Below are 20,641 nucleotides of genomic sequence, written 5' to 3'. Positions count from 1 at the left end.
GGGAAGGATTTTAGAGATTTAGAGGGGTCTGGCCCCCCCCTTTTTTTTTTGATGTGGACCATTTTAAAAGTCTTTATTGAATCTGTTACAATATCGCTTCTGTTCTATGTTTTGGTTTTTTGGCCACGAGGCATGTGGGATCCCAGCTCCTCTACCAGGGATCGAACCTGCACCCCCCACACTGGAAGGCGAAGTCCCAACCACTGGACCTCCAAGGAAGTCCCTGGCCCACTGTTTTTGTTTTAAATGAGAAAAATTGAAATTTGAAGAGGAGAAATATGTCTTTCAAGGTCACACAGCAAAATGCTGGCAGAGCCAGTGCAATGAACAAGATCTTCTGATACCTGGTCCAGTAGTCTGTGATTGCATCCTATTCTCATGGGATGGGAAAGTGGAGATGGGCAAGGCAAAGCAGGATGGGTTATTCGCAAGTTCATTCAGCTACCTAGAAGCCCAGATAAAATTTGAGTACTGTGTTGTGATAATTCAGTGATAAAATATATCAGACGTGGGTTTTGTTTCATTTTGTTTTATTTGTCTAATATCCCAGCCTTTACAGATGAGGACACAGAGGCCCAGGGATGACATTGGCCAACACATCCCTGGTATAAAAGTTACTGATTCACTTATTCTGGAACTTGCCAAGCATTCCTTTGAACGTCTGCTCTTTCTGATTTTCCCACTCCTGACACATTTGCAGCACAAAGAGTGAGTGTCCTTGGTTTTCTTCTTAGAATCTTGAAGGGAAATCTTTCTTACTCCTCCCTAGAGGTTTTGTACTTCCTTCATGCTCAGCCAGAGAGGAGAAAGTTCAGTGTCCAAAGCGACATGGAAGGTGAAAGGCTGTCCAAGACCCCTGGCATCTCAATGCTTCCAACATTGAGTTTTCTCTGGCCTTGACTTATTAATGATGGTATAGTAAGACCTCATTTGTATAGATCTCACCAATTTAGAATTAGTGACAACTGCGACAGGGGCCACATTGAGGTTTAACTTTGAGAATCAAAGAGGAAAATTTGAACAAATTTTGAGTTAATGATATTTAAAAGTGGATGTTTATAGAGAACAGATGTATGGTTGCCAAGGGAGAGGAGGGGTGGGGGAGGGAAGAACTGGGAGGTTGGGATTAGCAGATGCAAACTATCATATATAGGATGGATAAACAACAAGGTCCTACTGTAGAGCACAGGGAACTATATTCGATATCCTGTGATAAACCATAATAGAAAAGAATATGAAAAATAATGTATATATATGTATAACTGAATTACTTTGCTGTACAGCAGAAATTAACAATTGTAAATCAGCTGTACTTCAATAAATTTTTTTAAAAAGTGGACGTTTAGCCGATTTAAGAACCATGTTAAGCATGTTCAGAATTCCTTGACTCAAACCTCTTGACCGTTTTTATATCAATTACACATTAGTCTTACCTGTTCGGTAAGGAAGGTCTCCTGTGATTTTCTATGAGGAAACATATTGCTAGTCTAATCTAGCCATTCTGTGTATGTGTAAGCATTGTAATTAAATTGCACTTCTCTAAAAATAATTTTTTTTGCCAACTCAGAATTTTGTCTTCCTTTGGGTTTCCTTCCAGTAATGAATATAGATTAATGAAGCTTTGCTCTACTTGTAATGTGTGTGTGTTTGCTGTGTGTCATCATGGATTAACGACACCACGACCTAGAGGTAATCCACTGTAATAATGATTGTTGTAGTGAGCAAAACAGGTTTCAGGATATGTGTGGTTATGTGTTATTATGTATTCGAAGAGTAAACAGGTTTATAACTTTGTCCTAGGTAAAGAATGCCATTGGTAAGAGATAATAAAAGGATTTTTGACTATTAGCTCGACTCAGCCAAGGAGAAGGGTTTTAATTACAAAGGAGCTGGGCAGTTGGTAAGAGAGTATAACTGAGTGTGGATTCTAGGAACTACGGAGGTGCTGAAGCTGGCAGAAGGCCATGTCCTGTTTGGCAATACTTTGTTTGCTGAAGCAGAGCCCACCAGTATCTAGGTTATGGGGAAAATTCAGAAACACAGAACAACAGATGACCTTAGCAGCAAAAGTAAATATGGGCCAAAGGAAATAATATAAAAAAACAAGTCCAGAGAAGGAGGTCTTGAGCAAGACTCCGAATCTAAATCAGTTTTCATGGCACAACCTCATTCTCTGGTTAAAATGTCATGGCTATTTAACCACCTGTACTCTGGTCACCCATGGCAACTGCAAGCACTAACTCTAAAACCAAACTGAGGCCTCATGTCCCAGAATAATAATACTGGAGTCGATGAATATGGATACAAGGTTGTAACTTCTGATTCTGCTTTGAGTTGGTACACCTTATCCATTGGCACTTGTTCTAAGCCTACCTTCCTACATTCCTTTTGTTCACCATTTAAAAAATCTAACTTGCATATCATACAATTCACCCATTGTAATATACAATTTGATGATTTTTGGTAAATTTATGCCATTGTGGGCATCACCATAATCCAGTTTTACAATGCTTCCATCACCCTAAAATCTTCCTCATTCCCATTTGCGGTCAATCTCTGTTTCTGCTCCCACCTCCAGTGATCTGCTACATCATTTTGTGATTTTTAGTTACCTTTAGTTTTGGCTCTGTGTTTGTAGAAGCAAGCATGTGGCTATTTTAAGAGACATAGGTTATGTTGAAACGGCTTTATTATTTTTTTAATCCATAAATATCTGTTACTGACAAAAGTGGAAAAATCCTTAAGACTAAATCTTACTAAAGTCATATCTGTTTACAGTACATACAGAATGTGCTTTGACAGGTAAGTAGAACGATGAGATTTGTACAGAAGCAGCAGTTACAGGAGCACTGCTCATCGTGAAGCTTACTTACGAGGAATGAAGAAACTGTGCAAAGGTACAGATAGAAAGGTACTTTTCATCAGTACTATCATATGTAATAAACATGGAATCCATAAATTGGGCTAATGCGTAAAAATGTTCATTAATCTCCCCTTAGGAAATTGTGTCCCCAAACTAAAAACATTACAGTAAGAATTGCTTTTTTTTTTATTAGAGAATTTCAATAATTCTTTACTACAAAATGTCTAGTTGAGTTATAGAACTAGAGGAATATTGCCACTACGAAGCAAATGAATGAGTCCTCCCAGGCAGTGGCATTCAAGGGTCACAGCAGGAGTGGACAGCAGAGTTGAGCAGGGGTCTTCCTCTCCCTCAGGAGGGACGGTACTAAGAAAACATATGACGTCATTTCTCTGACTGATGGATGGTTGATGTGTTTGTCGATTTACAAGATGGGTTCAATGATACTGAATTGGACTCTCAATTCTTGCTTCTTCACAAGCTTTCACCGGGAGGATGACAGTGTCACAAGGAGGGGCTAGAAAGGTACTGGGATGGGGTGGGTGCCCACCTCTTAGCTGCCCAGGGGGGATGTCTCCTCCTCCTCCAGGTGAACGGAGCCCAGTGTCTGGACTCGGTCTTCAGGACACAGGTTCTGGAGGGGGATATAACATCCACTGCCCCACAGGGGCTCTGCTGTGCATTCCCCTCTGTGGCTTGGAATGCGTTTCCAAGCTGCCCTCAAATACAAACTTCATGCCATTGTGGGCCAACCTCTGGACCTTTCTCCTCTAGCCTGTCCCCTCTCTGAAATCAGAACCAGCTCCCTCCAGCTTTAAGGACTGCATCAAAATGAAAACTTCAGAATTCCCCAACGACACAGACACCTAAGATGATTTAGGTGTGTCTAGATGGTGGGGGGGATTCCATGACACATGGTTGGTAAACCACTGAATGGGTAGGCTGTTACACCGTCAGACAGGAGAGCATCCCGGGTGGTTGCGACCACAGGGCCCTCCCCAGGTTCTGGAGAGGAGTCTGGTGGCTGCCTAGGGCATGTGAGGATGCCGCCGTGGGGTGGGTGGAATGGGATGTGTGCAGCCCAGTTGAGGAGAGGAGCGGGTGCCAGTGGGGAATGGGAGCCCTACATGTAAGAGCGGGATGAAACTTCAGAACTCCTTTGGTCAAAGCCCCTCACTTTACAGATGGGAAACGGAGGTGCTGAGTGAGAACGTGGCTTGTCCTTGGTCGCATGGCAAGACGGAGACAAAGCCGGGGCCGGAGCCACGTCTCCAAGAGCCTCAGCCCTGTGCTTTTTTCCTGCTGTAGTACGCTGCCTTCTGAAATCAAATATAGAGCCTAGGAAGACATAGCTTTCATATAGAACCTGTCACTAAGATGCTGAACTTATATATATACATATATATATATGTATATATATATGTATATATATATATGTATATGTATAAAAAATAGGAACCCTGAAAAACACTTCATTGAAACACAACGAGCTTCCTTGAAAATACTGCAGAGGCAAGTTTCCCAGGTTTGGGGAGGATGGTGGAGGAAGTCACGTGGGGGGAACAGAGCAGGTGCTTCCTAGGACCCAGATCATGGGCAACCCTTGCAGATTACCTTGGGTCAGGTCCACAGTTGCCTGTGAATGGAAACTTGAGGCCAGAAGGCTGGTGGCAGACAAGATATCTCTGAAGAAAATGGATTGTTTTGTGGCAGGGTTATTGGAACGGATATTTCCCCATGCTTGGAGAGTCATGAGGCTCTCCAGTCTTTAGGGGCAAAGAGGGATCTGTGACGCACACAAGCAGGACAGGCACAAGTGAGATGGAACAGTGACCGAGAGCCCTCAAAAAGGATATGAATCTTTGGCCAGAGCAGGAGCCTCTGGGCTAGCAACAGGCTGGGGCAGAGGCTTCAGGGACATGTCAGCTGTAGGAACCAAAGCTGATCTCTGACCCATGAGGCCTCTGACAGAGCAGCTCCCATCCTTTATCTCGTAGGGGCAGGAGGTGAAGAATAAACCAATGAGGCCAACAGAGACCTGAAGAGTGTCTCATTCTGGGACTGTTTTCATTGAGAGCTCTACATTTCAGAGCCAGAAAGTACAGCAGGACCAGGGAAAAGAAAGTATGGATGGAGAGAGGTAAATGGAAGAAAAGGGCAAGGCGGGGGAGATGAGAGGGAGGAAGGACTGAATGGGCATAGAAGACTGAGGTCAGTTTCCAGGTAGGAGAGTGGAAAGAGGACAGAAGACGTTTGAATGAAGAGAAGGGTTGGAACTTTCTAGAAGGCAGACCCATCACCCAAGACACTGGGGAGCCGTGAGTGCAGAAGCCCATTTAGGGGGTTCAAGGAATTTATGGGAAAGCCTTTGTGACTTATGAGCTCACGGAGCCAGAATTTCACTGGAGGAAGTGAGGCAGGAAAGGTGGAAGGACATGATAGATTGTGAGAGCTTCGCTGTCATCAAAGGCCAAGCAGATGAGCAAGAACCTTCAGGGCAGGAGAGAACCCATGCAGACCGCAGTGCATTACCAGCAGAGCAATGGAAACTCACACAGAGAGCCGGACAAGCAGAGGGAAACTTTGGGCTTTGGGCTTCCCTTGCTGGGGGAGGCGGGCTTCCATTGTCGGGGAAGGGCCAGCCCTTCCAAGTGTAGTAGTGGCCACCAGCCTGGTGAGGCTGGAAGTCAGGACATCTGGGTTGCAGCCCCAGAACCCTCTCTTATCTGCTACAAGAACTTGTCCGGTAACTCAGCTTTGCTTATTCTGCAGACATGGATGGCATGACCGATAAATGAGATACTGCTGTGTCCCAGTTCAGACATCACTGTGTGGATTTTGAAATGAGGGACTGAACTGGAGCAAGTCTGTAGACTTCTTTCTCTTATTTCCTTCCTTCCTTCCCTCCCTCACTCCTTCCAAACCCAAGGGTGAAACAGAAGAATCATTTAAAAGAAGTAATGGTTCAGGTAGAAGTTTTTGATCCGAGTGATACCAGAGGTTTTAAACTGGGCAGCAGGAATGCTGGGATGAGAAATGTTTCGGAATCAATCTATCAAACAACCCCTGAGACAGACACACAGGGCTGGGAGGAGCATCGTTCTGAGGGCTGGAGGACTTGGTGCTGAGATGATGCTTCAGACACAGAATGAGATCTGGTTTCTGGTTCAGATACATGTGTGTGCAGACACCTGGGGAGGGGATTCTCACCCACTCACGTCCTTTCCCCTCTGCACCAGCAGGCAGCCTTCAAGGGGACTGGCCGAGGGCTGGATTAGAGAGCAGTGGGCAGAGAGGACCAGCTGTGACAGACACACATTCGTTTCCAGGAATCGTTGATTGCCTCCGGCCCAACCCTCTTAGCCTCACCTTCTGGACCAAAATCTCATAAACCCTTAGGGACCAGCCCTTGAGAAGGTTTATGTGTTTGTAAGGAAGGAAAGCAGAGTTACCTCTGGCCTCACAGCCTCACAGACCCAGTGGTACCACCCCATTGGGGACTTCAGGGCTGTGTCCCTCACCCCCAGCTCAATCCCCTCCAGATTCATGTGATGGTGAGCCTTGAGGGGAGGGGGGAGAACAAGAGCTTTGGAATTCTTGAATAAGTAAGAGGAATCAGTCAATTGATTTCTCTGTGGATTAGATTAAAAATTCCCAGGGCCAACACTGGGGAGTTCTCCCTGCCCTGCCCCCCTATTTAAAGGGCCATACATATTGTATGCGGAACTGGGGAATCTAAAAGCCCAGTTTAAGGTTTTTGCTTTTGGAGTCTGACCGTGGCGGCAGTCACATTTTTAGTATCATACCTTCACCCAATAGTCTGAAGCCGATTCCCCCAGCTCCAGCCCAGGGAGGTACCCTGGCCCTGAGAATGGGGGAGCCCCTTCTCTCTCCCACCCCAGGCTCTAGTCTCCAGGGAGTGGATGCTGCGTCGTTCACTGTCTGCTCTCCAGGTGGCTGTCACATCCTGCCCACCTCCCAGGCTGGAGGCAGAGAAGAGATGGGCTGGCGGGGGCAGCCCCCCAACAGAGCTGAGGTCATGGATCTGCCTGGCGCCCAATGCTCCCTTTGGGGGAGCGACTGGGGAGCTACTCAGTTAACTCCCAGACCAATAGCCTGGAGTACCACTATTTGCGTCTGCTAATGGGTCTCTGTCCCTTAGATCCAAAGGAGGCACTGGTTTGTGGAAGCAGCAGCCAGGAGAGAGTCATGGAGCTGCAGGAGAATGGGAGGGGTGGGAGGGGTGGGGAAACAGGCAGAGAGAGCAAGTTCTAAACAGAGAAGGGGCCAAGCAGGGGGGCAGTGATGGGGAGAGAGGAGCAGGCAAGGTGCAGGACAGCCACCTGGGGTCCTCCTTGGCTGGGGCTGAGCTGCCCCTCTATAGAAGCCAGACGTGCGTGGTGGGAGCCCTGGGCGATGGGAATGGCGAGCCCCTGAGGCCCAGGGCGTCACAGTCGCCTCTCCACCTCCACTCTCTGGCCAGGGGCAGACGCCTCTTGGGAGAAAAGCAGGGGAGGGGAAGGCAGGCCAGAGTAGCAGGTCACAGTTCAGACCTAGAGGCCTGGAGGAAGTGTGGAGATCACCAGGTTGCTGGGGGGGGGCACCGCAAAAGTCCCTGCACCCCGTCCCTGCTCTCTTCTGGAAGGACTAGAGCAAAGCTCCAGCGAACCCAGGGGTGGAATCTAAGGCTGGGGGAGGGGCAGAGACTTGTGGGCGGGGTAGCCAGCTGGAATGGGGTGGGGTTCCCACCCATGAAGAGGCAGCTGAAGGAAGGGAACCCCTCCCTGTCCCGGGGCTTAGGGGAGGGGGCACAGGGCCCCAGGGGGTCGGCGGAGGAAGGGCCACCCAGTGGGCACCAGAGAGTTCCAGCAGGCAGAAGAGAATCATTATTGTGCTTATGGACACAGCAGCTCCCTGGCTCTGAGAGAGCGAGCGGGCAGTTTTTAGGCACTAGATTTCTGTGATGCGGTTTTAAGTAAATGAATGAGACCGAGTAGCCTGTTCGGTCAGGGTGAGCCCCTTGACTGCACCCACTGGCCAATTCAAACCCAGGCAGCTTCGGGCCAGGGTCAGGCCAGGGTCTCTGAGCCCCCAGGATGGGGAGAGGGGATGTGGGACTGAAAGGGAGTTGGTGACAGTCGGCGGGGGGGGCGGGGGGGGGGGCGAGACTGGGGCCTAGCCCCGCTCCTCCCTCCCCTTCGATTCTTCTGGAAGAGTGAGGATGATCGCTCTAGATCCCAGGTCCGAGCGCTGTGCCAGACCACCGGCCGTGTCCCAGGAGTATGGCTTCCCGGGCAAAGGCGGTGCACCCCCAGCTCCTACAGAGGGGTCGAGGGAAGGGAGCCATCCAGAGCTGGAAGCTCTGCTCCAGGCCCCTCTCGACCCCTCCCTGCCTGCCCTGCCGGTCACACGGTCACTTCTGTCTTGCTGGCTGTGTAGCAGGTGTGGTGGCCTGGGATGTAGTGCAGCTGTTCCACGGTGTTGTGTCTGCGTGAGGCAAAGGCCTGGCGCTTGGCTGCCGTCTGGCTGTGGCCCAGGGTGGCGCAGGAGTTACTGGACGCACTGGGATGGGAGTGCATCTTGGTCATGCGGTAGCGGTTCAGTACGGGCGTGGACACAAAGACATCCGTGTGCGAGATGGCCCGTGACAGGGACTGCTCGGGGAAGGCCGTCCGCTCGGGGGACAGCAGCGGGTCCTGGGAGTGCAGGCGCTCCGTGGAGAGCAGCTGCTCTTCCGACAGGATGCGGTCGTAGGGCATGCCAAACTCATCCGGCAGGCCCCGCTCCAGGGACAGGACCCTGTCCTGAGACATGGCCCGGAGGGGCCGGCGGGGCCGCTCTCGCGGCAGCGGCTTCTGTTGGGACATCTGGATGACGTTGAGGGGGAGGGTGCCACGGGCGGCCAGGTCGGGCAGGTGCCGCCTTCTCATGTAATACTCGTCTGCCTCCTTGTCAGCTGTAGGGGAGAGAGAGAGTTCGAGAAAGAAAGAGAGAGAGAGAGGAGTGAGCTGGGGCAACACTGTGACAGTGCAGCTAGGATCCAACTAGGATCCTGCAGCCCACACAGGTAGAGGCTGAGCTTCTCCAGACCCCAGGGGTCTTGTTAAATGCAGAGTCTGATTCTGACCTAGCTCTGGGGTGGGTCTGAGAGTCCACATCTCTAAGGAGCTCCCAGGCAATTCTGATGCCCCTCGTCCCTGGACCACCTTGAGTATCCGGGGTTAATGGACTCCCTCGAGGTCTCCAGGGAGTTCATGGCCGAATAGATGGCAAGCCCATGACCCTGAACTCCTGCTCCAGTACTGCTCCTGCCACGCCATGGTCCCGAAACAGAACATCTCCCTGGGTCTTGCTGAAACACCCGAGGAGCAGCCGGCAGCTTTCTGATGAGGCTCAGAAGCTCTCTCCAAGGAAGTTGGGCTGCAGAACAACACTCCTGCTAGAATAAAGCAGAGTGCTCCACCCAGGAGGCGCTTGTGAAAATGCTTACTGGTAACTTAGAAACATAGTAACACCTTCTCTGGAGTAACAGCCTATGCCTAGGAAGCCAACACATGGGCATCCAGCCTCCACACAAGCACAGAATCAAATCTACGCGTGCTTCGCCTGTGCCCACGGCACGAGCAGGCACCTCGTTCAGATGCTCCGCCCATCTCTCTGTCCACGAGGCCCCCCAGGCTCACCCTTGAACTCACCCAGGACATGCACAAGCCTTCTTTGCCCCACATTTCAGGAATGAGGCTTCCTACAGACAGCCTTCCAGATCTCTGCAGAATGTGGGATTCCCATTTTTAGCCATAGAAACTCACTGTTCCACCTTGGCGTTGGCTGATAGGGGCTCATGGGCTGAACTTCTATCACAATAGGTTACCCTGTACTGTCAAGCACAGCCTCGGCCCTGTAGCTGGGTGGTCATCGAAATAGACTCATTGGGAAATGGAGGCAGAAGGTCCAGGGGTTGGAAAACTGGAAGAGAAGACCTCTCCTGCCATGTACCTTCTTGACATTGTAACATCTGAAACCCATCAATCCCTAGAGCTCCCCAGACTCAAATGGCAGAGCTGGGACCATGGGATGTACTGGGCTCAACTCATGAAATGGGGTCTGTGCGTGGAGTGGGCAGTCTCAGGTTCCCAAGACAGTGTTAACGGGGTTAGGGAGGGAGCTGGTTTATGGGCCCTTCCACAGCCGGTACCTGGGAAGAGTCTCAGAGAAAGCTCTGTCATTGAGAGCCTTTACTCCAAGACAGATAGAGAGCAAGGAAGGCCCAGGGTTTGAAGAAGGCAAGTGTGGGGTGAGGCTGGGGAAAGGCTTTCTCTTATAGTTAACCTGGTACATGAGTTGAAGCACTGAGGATCCCATGGCCTCCATTCTACTGAGGGAGAAGATGGACTCACGCTCTAAAGAACAAAAACAAGGGACTTGTCTGTTCTCTTCTACTGTGCTACACCTTGCTCTTTGTTCTTGGGACACCCCGCTCCCATGCCCTCAGGTGCACAGCAAGAGAGTGAGACACAGGAAGATGTTGTGGAGGCCCCAGAGGCAGACCCCAGCCCCAGGAAAACCCCACTTACTTAGCCTCTTCAGGGATGAGTACTTGCTGGGATGGGTCTTCACTGCAGACTCGTAGGATGGGGGCAGGTGGGCCAAGTTCTGGAAGGAGCGGGAGAAGGAGAGGTCATAGGGCTCGGTGGCCGATGTCAGGATGTTGTTCATCCGAGGCTTCTCTGCAAAAGAAGGGAGGGGTCATGGCGTTAGTGGGGACAAAGGCTGGGGGGCAGGCAGGAAGGAAGCATTCAGGTTCCATCTCTCATCCCCGTCCTGCTTTCCTGGCCCCATGTGCTAGGACACAGGTGATGCTGGTGACTCAGCCTCCCTCAGTGCTCAGCTTCAGTTGCCAAGAGGCCGGGGGGCAGGTGCTTTGGCTGCACTGGCCATGATGGCAGGTTACCCTTCCTTGGATGGCAAACTCTTTCTGCCGGTATATCACTGGGCTGTCTGATGAAAACGTAAGCCTGATGGAGCTGGGTGAGGGGTGTCATAAAATCATCTATTTTGGTGTGAAGGTTCTATCCTTTCCCCAATAGCATTAGGCATACTAGCTCTCAGGCTCAGAAAATATCTGAGTTTGAAGGAGGTAGAGTGACCCATCTTGTCTGCATACCCATAGAACTGGGTCCAGGACCCAGCTCCACCGAGACTACAACCCACACTGTCCGCGAGGTAATTTCACCTCTCACGCCACCCCTTCCACCTTTGGCTTCTCCAAGCCCTACAACTGACAAGCTGCTGTGAGCTACAAAGCCATTTCCTCTTGTTCCTGCTCCTTCCTCTGAAGCCCCCTTAGCCATCTCTGAGCTGCTGGAGGAAAGAACGTGGGCAAAATGCCTAGTACATCATTCTGTTTTTCTCCCTCCATCCCTTGAGATTACAAAGTCTAAGAGAGAGAAGGGAGTGTTGTTCAGTGCCAGACCTGGAGAAAAGAAGTGGGGAAGACATGGAAGGGAAGAACAAAGAGAAGTGAGGTGAATGACTAATGAGGTGAATGAGTTGGGCTGGGCTCTGGGGGCCAGATTAGGAATAACACAGGAGTCGGGGGAAGAGGAGATGCAGGTACGGGTGCTGAGTGGCCATGAAGATGGGGTACAAAAAGGAATAGAGATCCAAGGCAGGAAGACAAGCATGCCTTGGTGCTTGACTGACTTGAAGCACGGCAAGAAGTTAACAGGTATTGCTGGGGAAACGGTGGTACCATTCCCAGAAATGAGGCAGCTGGGTGGCTCTTGCATCATCCCTCCATCCTCTTGGTTTGGGACATCCAAGAAAGGGCAGGCTCTAACTTTGGACAAATGTATCAGTGGTCTGTGTCTCCCTATGCCTCTTGGCAAAGAGGGTGCTGTGAACTGTGGGACAAAGAGGACTCGTAGGCTTGGTCCAAGGGCAACCTCAGTACAGGGAACTCCTGGCTTCTGTATCCCTTCCTGCCTTCACTGGTACCCTCAACACTGGGGATGGAGCCAGGGGAGCCCAGCCAATGAGCTGGTGTTCGCGCCAGCTCAGTACATATGTGAGGGGGTGGGGGATGCTCTACATCCCTGAATGATCAGAACATGCTGTACTGAAAGAGCCTCCCTGACACAGATCGGGACAGATACCAGGAAGTGGAGTGGGTAGGAAGCCGGGAGCGCTGCTACCCAGAGCTGGGTAATAGCCACAGCCCCTTAGCTCTGGTTTCTTCACTTTTGGCCATGCTGGAGAAGAACGAACTTCCCTCTGCCTGTTGGCATCATTCTCCCACTGAGCACATCACTCAGCTCACCCACTTCCAAATGCAACATTTCTGGATGCTCTTACCCCTCACTGTTCTCTAAAACCTGCCACTGAGCCAAAGCCAGACCTTCCTTGCTTTTTCCCTCCACCATGATCGCCCCTGCCCCCTTGCTCATGCTCTCTCTCCTATTGCTATGCCCTTCCTTATTCTTCCTCTATGCAGATTCTCCCTTCCCCCAAGACTCTTCACTATGACAACATCACATCTTTAAAGCCCCCATTGCTCTTCTGGTCAATACCACCCAGTTTAGTGTCTATGTGGTCTCTAATCATTTGACTTGAGTTGGTCTTGCTGATCTCCAGAGATTGCAATCTCCTTGATAGCAGAAGTCTTGCTTTCCAATTTTTCTGATGCCTTCATAGTGCTTGGCCCAAAATAAGGATCCAATTAATACTCATTTGCTAATCAAATAGACACAGGCTGCCTCTTCTCTTGAGAGCTGCTCTGCCAGCTCCTGGAAAAAGTGTAACATCTAAGGGAGGAATGCAGAGAAAACCCTGCTTCTGCTAGGTTGCGAGCTGTTCAAGGACAGGGATCAGGTCTTATCTACCCTTATCTCCTCATCTCCAGGTAGAAAAAGAAGACAGGAAGAAGAGGAGGGAAGAATGGTTCCTCCTTTTGTATTCAGGGGCTGCGCTTGTGTTGGCTTCTTCCGGGGAAAACCAGCTCATAGTTACTCTTTCAGAATGATACTGAGCTAGCAGAGCATCCTCGTTTGCCTTTTCTGGCTCCTCTCCCTGCTGCTGCTTCATCACCAATGGGCATCCCCCAGGCTTTCTGCTCCTGCCTTCTGCTTTTCTCTTTCAGCCGTCTTGCACAGATTGCCCCTACTCCCAAGGCTTCTGTTACCGCTTCCAAAGCATAACTTACATCTTCAGCTGTCATCTCCCTCCAGACTTCATGTCTGCATTTCTAACTGCCTGTTGAGTGGTTTTTCTTGCAAATCCTACAGTCCTATCTGGCTCTCGATGTCCAGATCCAGGCTCACCATCAACAGCTCCATCCTCAGTACACTGGTTGCTTTCCTGATTCCTTAGATTGTGTTAATAAGACCCTCCATTCTTCTCATTGATCGTGGCTTTGCATTTTACTCATAATTGACTTTCATCAGCCATATTCAGTTAGTAACTAAGTTTTCCCAATTCTTTCTACAATTTCTTTCATATCTGAACCCTTCTTTCTCTCCCCACTGTCCACATCACCACTGATACCAGCTTCTTTTAACTGATCTCTCTGATTTCTTCCAGTTCTAATTTCTCCTAGGCCCGAAACCTGAAACACCTTATTAAACTGTTGCTTTCATCATATATTTCCACTAGGAGCTGAGCACTGGAGGGGGACATCAAAATAGTCCACTTTTGTTCTCCGAATTATAATGCAGAAATAGAGCAGATAAGAGGGGGTAGGTCTCTCTGCCAGGTGAGCTGCAGAATTTATCTTTGTTTTGAGTTTCTCTCTCACTAAAATTTAATGGTGTTTTCATTATTTCATAGCAAAGACAGAAGAATAATGATAGCTCACAATTTACGTGGCTGTCACGTTCTATCAAGTTTTGAGCATGTACCAAAAAATAGTTGTTCACTGCAGTTCCAAATGGTAAGTTGTGATCTGGTGGGAGGACGTTGAAACCTAAGAGGGAAACATGGGTTTGTAACCCTTCGGCAATTTGCTGCCATGCCTGTGCTCTGCAACTTTCAGGTTCTTCCTCTGCTGGGAAGCTAAAGCTCAGGTCATCCAGTTGGGTTTTGAGTTTTATTAAATCTTAATTAGTTTGGGGAGCATCAATAGAATTTTTCACATCTCATGTCATTACTAAATGGTACCACAAGTAGCCTTGGGCAAAGGAGAGTGTTCACTCCTTGCTGTGGACACATGGAATTTATGGCTGCAAGAAGTGATCAAGATTGCAAGTGAAATGCGCTAAGAAAGGGGCTTACTCTTTCCCTTTCATGGCAGAAGATTGCTCTGATATCGGAGACAGACACTAGGGGGACAATTGTGTAAAAGTGAGAGAGAGGCATTGTGGCCCTGGAGGAGGGCGGGTACCTGGCTCCTTGCACCTTAGCTTCAATGAGCCAGTGACCATGTTTGATGCCATAATAGGCATCAGTAGTTAGGATGGAGCCACCTGGAATGAGGATGGAACGCAGAACACTCTCAATCATCTCTCACCATGTGTAGGGGTCTGGGTAGCGCTGCTTAAAATCGGATGGTTATACTGATGATCACCTGAAAATCACAGAAAAAAATTTTTTTAAAGAAGAGTTCAGGAATTCCGTGGTCTCTCCAACACAGAAGCACCTCTCTTGACTTCTACTATGCTTCTCTGAGTCAAAGCAAGCACTTCTTAAAAGCTCAGACCTTTGGCTACCCTAGAAATGGGGCAGGTCCTTCCTCTGCTGTTTTTGTCTCTCTCCTTCTGCATTAGGGCTTCCTCTGTCACCATGATGACCCACCCACATCTGTGGATCTGGCTGACCAGCAATAGAGGCTTTGTTGGGGTGGAGGAGGAGAAGGATGGAGACTAGGGGACATTTGGCAAATACACATATGTGAGATAGAGAACTGGGCAGGGGAAATAGATCCTTTTTTGGGGAGGAGGGTGTTCAGGTATGGTTAGCCAGGAAGAGGATGCCATAACTTAAAGTGCTTACACTTTATGGGACTTTGATTTGTCCCAGGTCTTTATACACAGGTATCTGGGTGCATCCTGAGATGTGACAAGCTGACATGAACTGCCCACTGCCTGGGATCCAGAGTCCTGGGTTCTAGGCTCTGCCCTGCCTATAAGTAACACAGCCTGATTTCAAAAGCATTGGCTTTAATTAATAACGCAAAAGTCCACATTGATTGAACAAGCCACAAAATTAATAGAGCCATAGTTGCTAAAGCCAGGAGTTCAAGGTATTCTGAGGGCTTCTAAAACTGAATGGTTTGGCTTACCACTAAAGCACAATTCAACATTGTATTATGGCTTCAATTTGACATTGTATTTTTGGGTTTTGTTGGTGCATGCATCTAATTTCAACTAAAGCAAGGGAGAGAGGAGGCATGAGGTCTTAGCTTTAGTTTTAAACCGTGGGTCACAGCTCTACCATCCTCTTAGGTCTAGGTCTGCTTCCATTTCCTGGATGAAACCATCTTTCCTACCTTTGGCATTATACCTTCTGGCTACTCATTCTTAAGCTCCTTCACTAGATCCCTTTTTCTGTTTTATTCTCTAAATACTAGTGCTCCATAAGGCTCAGGTGTCTTCATGAAGACTTAGGCTCCACCTTCTTGCCCAAATTGATAGGTCTCAAGTCTACACCTCTAGCTTGAGGTCCATCTGGTCTTCAGGGTTAGATTTTAAACTGCTTATGGCCATCCCCGTGAAATTCCTGCTCTTAGCCCAAACCATCATGTCCCAAAGTGAGCTCATCATTTTATTCTCCCAATGCTCAAGCGCTGTCCATGGTACTGACGTTCCATGGGCTTGGAAAGCGAAACTTCAGTCCTCATTCACCATTTCCCTCCCTTCATCCTCCGTATCCAACCAGTGAATCCCCAAATCCTCTTCCTATGACCATATCCTAAATCCAGGCCCACAATGTATTTTTTTTGTTCACATTTCTCTTAGTTCTAGTCTCTGGCCATTTCCAAGACAAATCATCCTGTGTGCTCCTACCAGACAAAATTTCCCATACCAATGGAATCATTTATATCATTCCTTTGGTTCAGACCAGGGTCTTTAAATAGTCATGGACTCTATCCAGTGGGGTATAGGTTTGGGCGGTAAGCCAGCATTTCTCACATGAAGATATTCTCCCTTCCCAAAACAGAATATTAAGTTATATCCAGGGAAAAACTATTTGCCAAATGCTGAATCAGTGCTACCCTGGATCTGGATTTAAGCAAGAAGAGAGAATCCAGGAAGGGAGATAAAGGATAGATGTGTTCGGCTTGTCCTCCAGAGGCAAAGAGAAAACCAGTGTCATTGTTCTGTGTTGTTATTGTTATTTTTTGTTTGTTTTTAAACAATATGGCAGCATCAAATAAACAGTTGCAAGAAATGAGAGAACCCAAGTTAAATGGTGGCAGTTAGAAATACTTCTAATCTTCCTTTTCAGAATCTAGGTGTCACCAGGAAAGGGAGATGATTCGGGTTCATTTAATAATCCCTGGTAACCAGCTATGGCCCAGGCTCTGTACTAAACACTTATTTATTTATTTATTTATTTATTTAATCTTATTTTTTGACTGCGTTGGGTCTTCATTGCTGCGTGTGGGCTTTCTCTAGTTGCGGCAAGTGGGAGCTACTCTTTGTTGCAGTGTGTGGGCTTCTCATTGTGGTGGCTTCTCTTGTTGCAGATCACGGGCTCTAGGCACGTGGGCTTCAGTCGTTGTGGCACATGGGCTCAGTAGTTGTGGCTCACGGGCTCTAGAGCACAGGCTCAGTAGTTGTGGTGCACAGGCTTAGTTGCTCCGCGGCATGTGGGATCTTCCTGGACCAGGGCTCGAACCCGTGTCCTCTGCATTGGCAGGCAGATTCTTAACCACTGCGCCACCAGGGAAGTCCCTCACATACATTTTTTAAACTAGTCTTTGCAATGATTTTCATTTGAATTTATATTATTGACCTACCGATTTCCAGACACTGCAAAAAACTCCTTAAACATCTTATTTGAAGTAATTCTTATAATTGTGTTTACAGCTGAGTTTACAAACAGGATAAATGTCTTGAACTTAGATATTTTGTTTACAAGTGCAGGGCTTTTCCTTTTGTTTGAAACTTACTTCAAATATTTCGCTAACATTTTATTTTTTTCATATACTGGCATTAAGGAAAAAAATTTAAAGTATAGAGGTGAAAAATTAAGCCATCTTAAAATAACCATTGTGCCATTTTGTTATATTTTCTTTTGTTTCCCTCCCCCTATACATTACTATGTGTATGTTTACATACACACACACACTCACACTTAATATTGCAATGAATAACCATTTGCATTTTTCACTTTGCACAAGTGAGAATCAGATTACAATGCTTAAAATGGAGAAAAATATGGTGATTTGATCCTCACATATGTACGAAATAACAAATGCATAAGGTTATTCATTGTAGCATTTTTATAGTAGCAAAAGAAACAACCTAAATGTTCATACCTATATGTACATACACACACACAGATAAAGGTGTAGTTTCCACATATGTAAATAAGCATATACTGCTTTTAATCTGTTTCCTGTATACTTAATGGACAACATGTCTTGAATACACTTTCATGTTTTGAAATAGTCTTTTATATGATTTCACAATAGTCTTTTCTATAGAATAGTCCATTGTATATATATATATATATATATATATTTGTGTGTGTATATATATATATATATATATATATATATATACATTCCCCTATTAACCTATTAATGTGTAGTAATGTGTATTTGGATTGTTTAAAAGTTCAAGAAATGTACACCAAACAACCTTGAACACAGCTCTTTGTCCATGTCTTATTTCTTTAAGCAAATAACTGAAAGCAGGATTTCTTGGTGAGCACACTGCCAATTGCCTGATGTGATGAGGTGGGTTCATGGATTTCCTCATATTGAACTATTCATCTATTCGTAGGAAATACCTTACTTGATTTTTATGTCTTATTCTTTCCTTACAACACTGGATCCCATTTGCATATATCTCATTTAATTCCTATGTATTCATAAAGAAAATTTGCATTTTTTGGTGCTAACATGGCAGGTTTTTGTATCAAGATAATGATTTTGTAAAATCAAGTGCATAGTGTTCATCCCTCTGTATGCCTTGAAACTATTAATAGAGCATATGAAAGATCTGTTCTTTGAAAGTTTGAAGGAAGGCAATAATAAAAATGCCTGGTATCTTTTGGGGAGTCCTTCGGTTTGCAGGGTGGTAGGGGGTTGGCTTGTTATTTCACTGACTGTACAACAACTTCGAGAGACAGATGCTGTTAGCATCACCAATTTAGCATTAAGGAAACTGAGATTTGGAGAGGTTGAATAATTTGCCCAACAGGTGAAGCTGGGATACAAATCCAGGCAGGCTGGCACTAGAGCCCACATCCTTATGTATCCTGCCTGTCATACTTGGCAACATTTTCCTTGCATATTGATTCATCCACATTTTCTAATTCTACCTTCAGTTTGTAATTTCTATTTTTCTTAAATCCATTAAACATTTGAAACTTTATTAGCTTAAAACTGTAACATGCCCTCAAAAAGCCTCTATATAGGAAATTATATTCCTTTTCTCAGTCTTGTGTTAGTATTTTCTGGATTAGCAATTTATTCCCGTTAGTCTTCTTTTTCAAACAACTGCCTCTTTACACATCAGGGTTATTTTCCTCTTCAAATCATGATTTTATGCTTTCAGATTTGTTAATTCCTGCCTCCTAATTTTCTTTGGTTCGGTTTGTTTTTCTTTTCTAATTTATTTTTACTCTTTTCTGTCCACAATATCGGGTCTTTAGCTCTGAATTTGTCTCTGGCACAATCCCATGAGCATCAATATGCAATGTTCTTATTGCTGTTAAGTCCTAAATGATCTGTAATTACAGCCTTAATTTTCTCTCTGACCCAAGACTTCTGTAGAAGAGTGTTGTTAACTTTCAAAGCGTTTGGGTTTGTCGGTTTGAACTTTTGCCATTTTATTGTATTGCGGTCAGAAAACAGGGCCTGTACAATTTCTGCTTTGAGGAATTTATTGAGGTTTTCTTTTGGGGCCAATATATGATCAATTTTTTGTGAATGTTTCATGAGTTATTAGAGAAAAGGTATTATTTTCTTCTCATAGAGTATAAGTTGACATATATCTATTAAATCAGATACATGAAATATATTATTCAGTTCCTCTCTATCCTAACTCATTCTTTGCCTACTTAATCTGTCAAAGACTGAGGGAGGTGTCTCCAGCTCTCCCACCACTGTTGGGTTCCTGTCATTTTCTCTTTGTATTCGTTACAGAATTGGTTTTATGTATTTCATAGTTACATTGTTCAGCACAGAAAAAGCTCATGGTGCTTATGTATTCTTTGTGGCTTGTACCCTTTTTCAACATTAAATAACACTTTCTGTCCTATTTCAGGCCTTTTTTTTTGCCTTTAAGTCAGCTTGATCTGATATTTATATTGCCAACCCAGCTCTCTTTTTGTTTGCCTTCTCCTGATAAACTTTGCCTATCCTTTTGTATGTAACCTTTCTGTGTCATGTTGTTTTATGCTTATCTCTTGACAAGAGTGTACAATTTTACGAAAATTTACCTATGGGCCAATTGGAGCTCCTTCTCTAGAAATTAGGAACCATTAAAAGAGAGAGATTTGGTCTCTCTGCATGGCTGGACCTAGGCCATGTAAACTAGGTAGCTATGGCCAGTCTTGTAGATTTGGAAGAGAGAGAGTCAGTCTTTAGAGACTATGGCATATCATATTTTACAAAAAAATGGTGACAGTTATATTTCTAGTCCCACACGCTCTCCCAAAACCTTCCCATTCCCCCATGAGATATGGTCTCTTCTCCATGAAACTGGAGGGCCTTCCTGACTGCCTCAATGAGCATCGCGCAGCAGAAGTAACACTGCATGCCTTCCACAGCTCTCTCTCTTCTGACACACTCAGACTTGGATCCCAGCCACCATACTGTAAGCAAGTCCAGGCCATGTGCAAAGGCTGCCTGTAAGGGCTGACAGCTCCAGCTCAGGTATCCATCCATAACCAGTGTCAACTGCCTTTGACTGCATCAACTGTCAACAGATGTATGAGTGAGAAAGACTTCAGATGATTCCAACCCCCAGCCTTGTAGATGTCCAAGCTAACACAAGTGGATCAGAGACGAGCTATACCCACTGAACCCTGCCCAAATCAGAGATGTGTGAGCAAAATAAGTGTTGCTTTTATTGTATTGTTCTCTAAAATTAAAATTTTAAATTTGAGATCATTGTAGATTCACATGCAACTGTAAGAAACAATACAGATATCTTGTGTATCCTTTAGCCAGTTTCCCCAGTAGTAACATTTTGCAAAACTATAGCACTATATCAAAACCAGAATATTGACATCGATACAGTCAAGGTATGGAACATTTCCATCAGGAGGCGGAAATGATTCCTCATGTTGCCTTTTTACAGCCACACCCACTTCCTTTCTCCATCCACCCCCTTACTAACCCCTGGTCACCATTAACCTATCCATCATTTCTATAATTTTGTCATTTCAAGAGTGTTATATGAATGGACTCATACAGTATATAACTTTGAGACTGGATTTTTTTCATCAAGCATAATTCTCTGCAGAATCATCCAGGAATGCATCAATAGTTCATTCCATTTTATTTCAGAGTAGCAAATATTCTGTGGTGTGGATATACCACAGTTTAACTATTTCATCTGTTGAAGGACATCTGGGTTGTTTCCAGTTTTATGATATTATGAATAG

General features: G+C 46.3%; 1 protein-coding gene across 4 annotated transcripts in view; it reads right to left on the bottom strand.

Annotated features, from left to right (window-relative positions):
* Positions 1–599: 599 nt before the first annotated feature.
* Positions 600–20,641, bottom strand: part of SHISA6 (shisa family member 6) — a 250,722-nt gene continuing 230,680 nt past the window's right edge. For 2 of the 4 annotated variants that reach the window (XM_049702240.1, XM_049702242.1), the window contains 3 exons: positions 14,367–14,423; positions 10,438–10,590; positions 600–8,819 (listed from right to left, as the gene is read on the bottom strand). In XM_049702240.1, coding sequence (XP_049558197.1) covers positions 8,269–8,819; positions 10,438–10,590; positions 14,367–14,423 — 761 coding nt within the window. In that variant the 3' untranslated portion in view covers positions 600–8,268. The remainder of the gene's footprint in view (positions 8,820–10,437; positions 10,591–14,366; positions 14,424–20,641) is intronic. The other 2 variants (XM_049702241.1, XM_049702243.1) reach the window with 1 other exon arrangement.

Source organism: Orcinus orca, chromosome 19 (assembly GCF_937001465.1).
Source record: "Orcinus orca chromosome 19, mOrcOrc1.1, whole genome shotgun sequence".
NCBI lineage: Eukaryota > Metazoa > Chordata > Mammalia > Artiodactyla > Delphinidae > Orcinus > Orcinus orca.
Note: the sequence above shows the minus strand (reverse complement) of the source record. Positions and strands in the feature narration are given on the sequence as shown.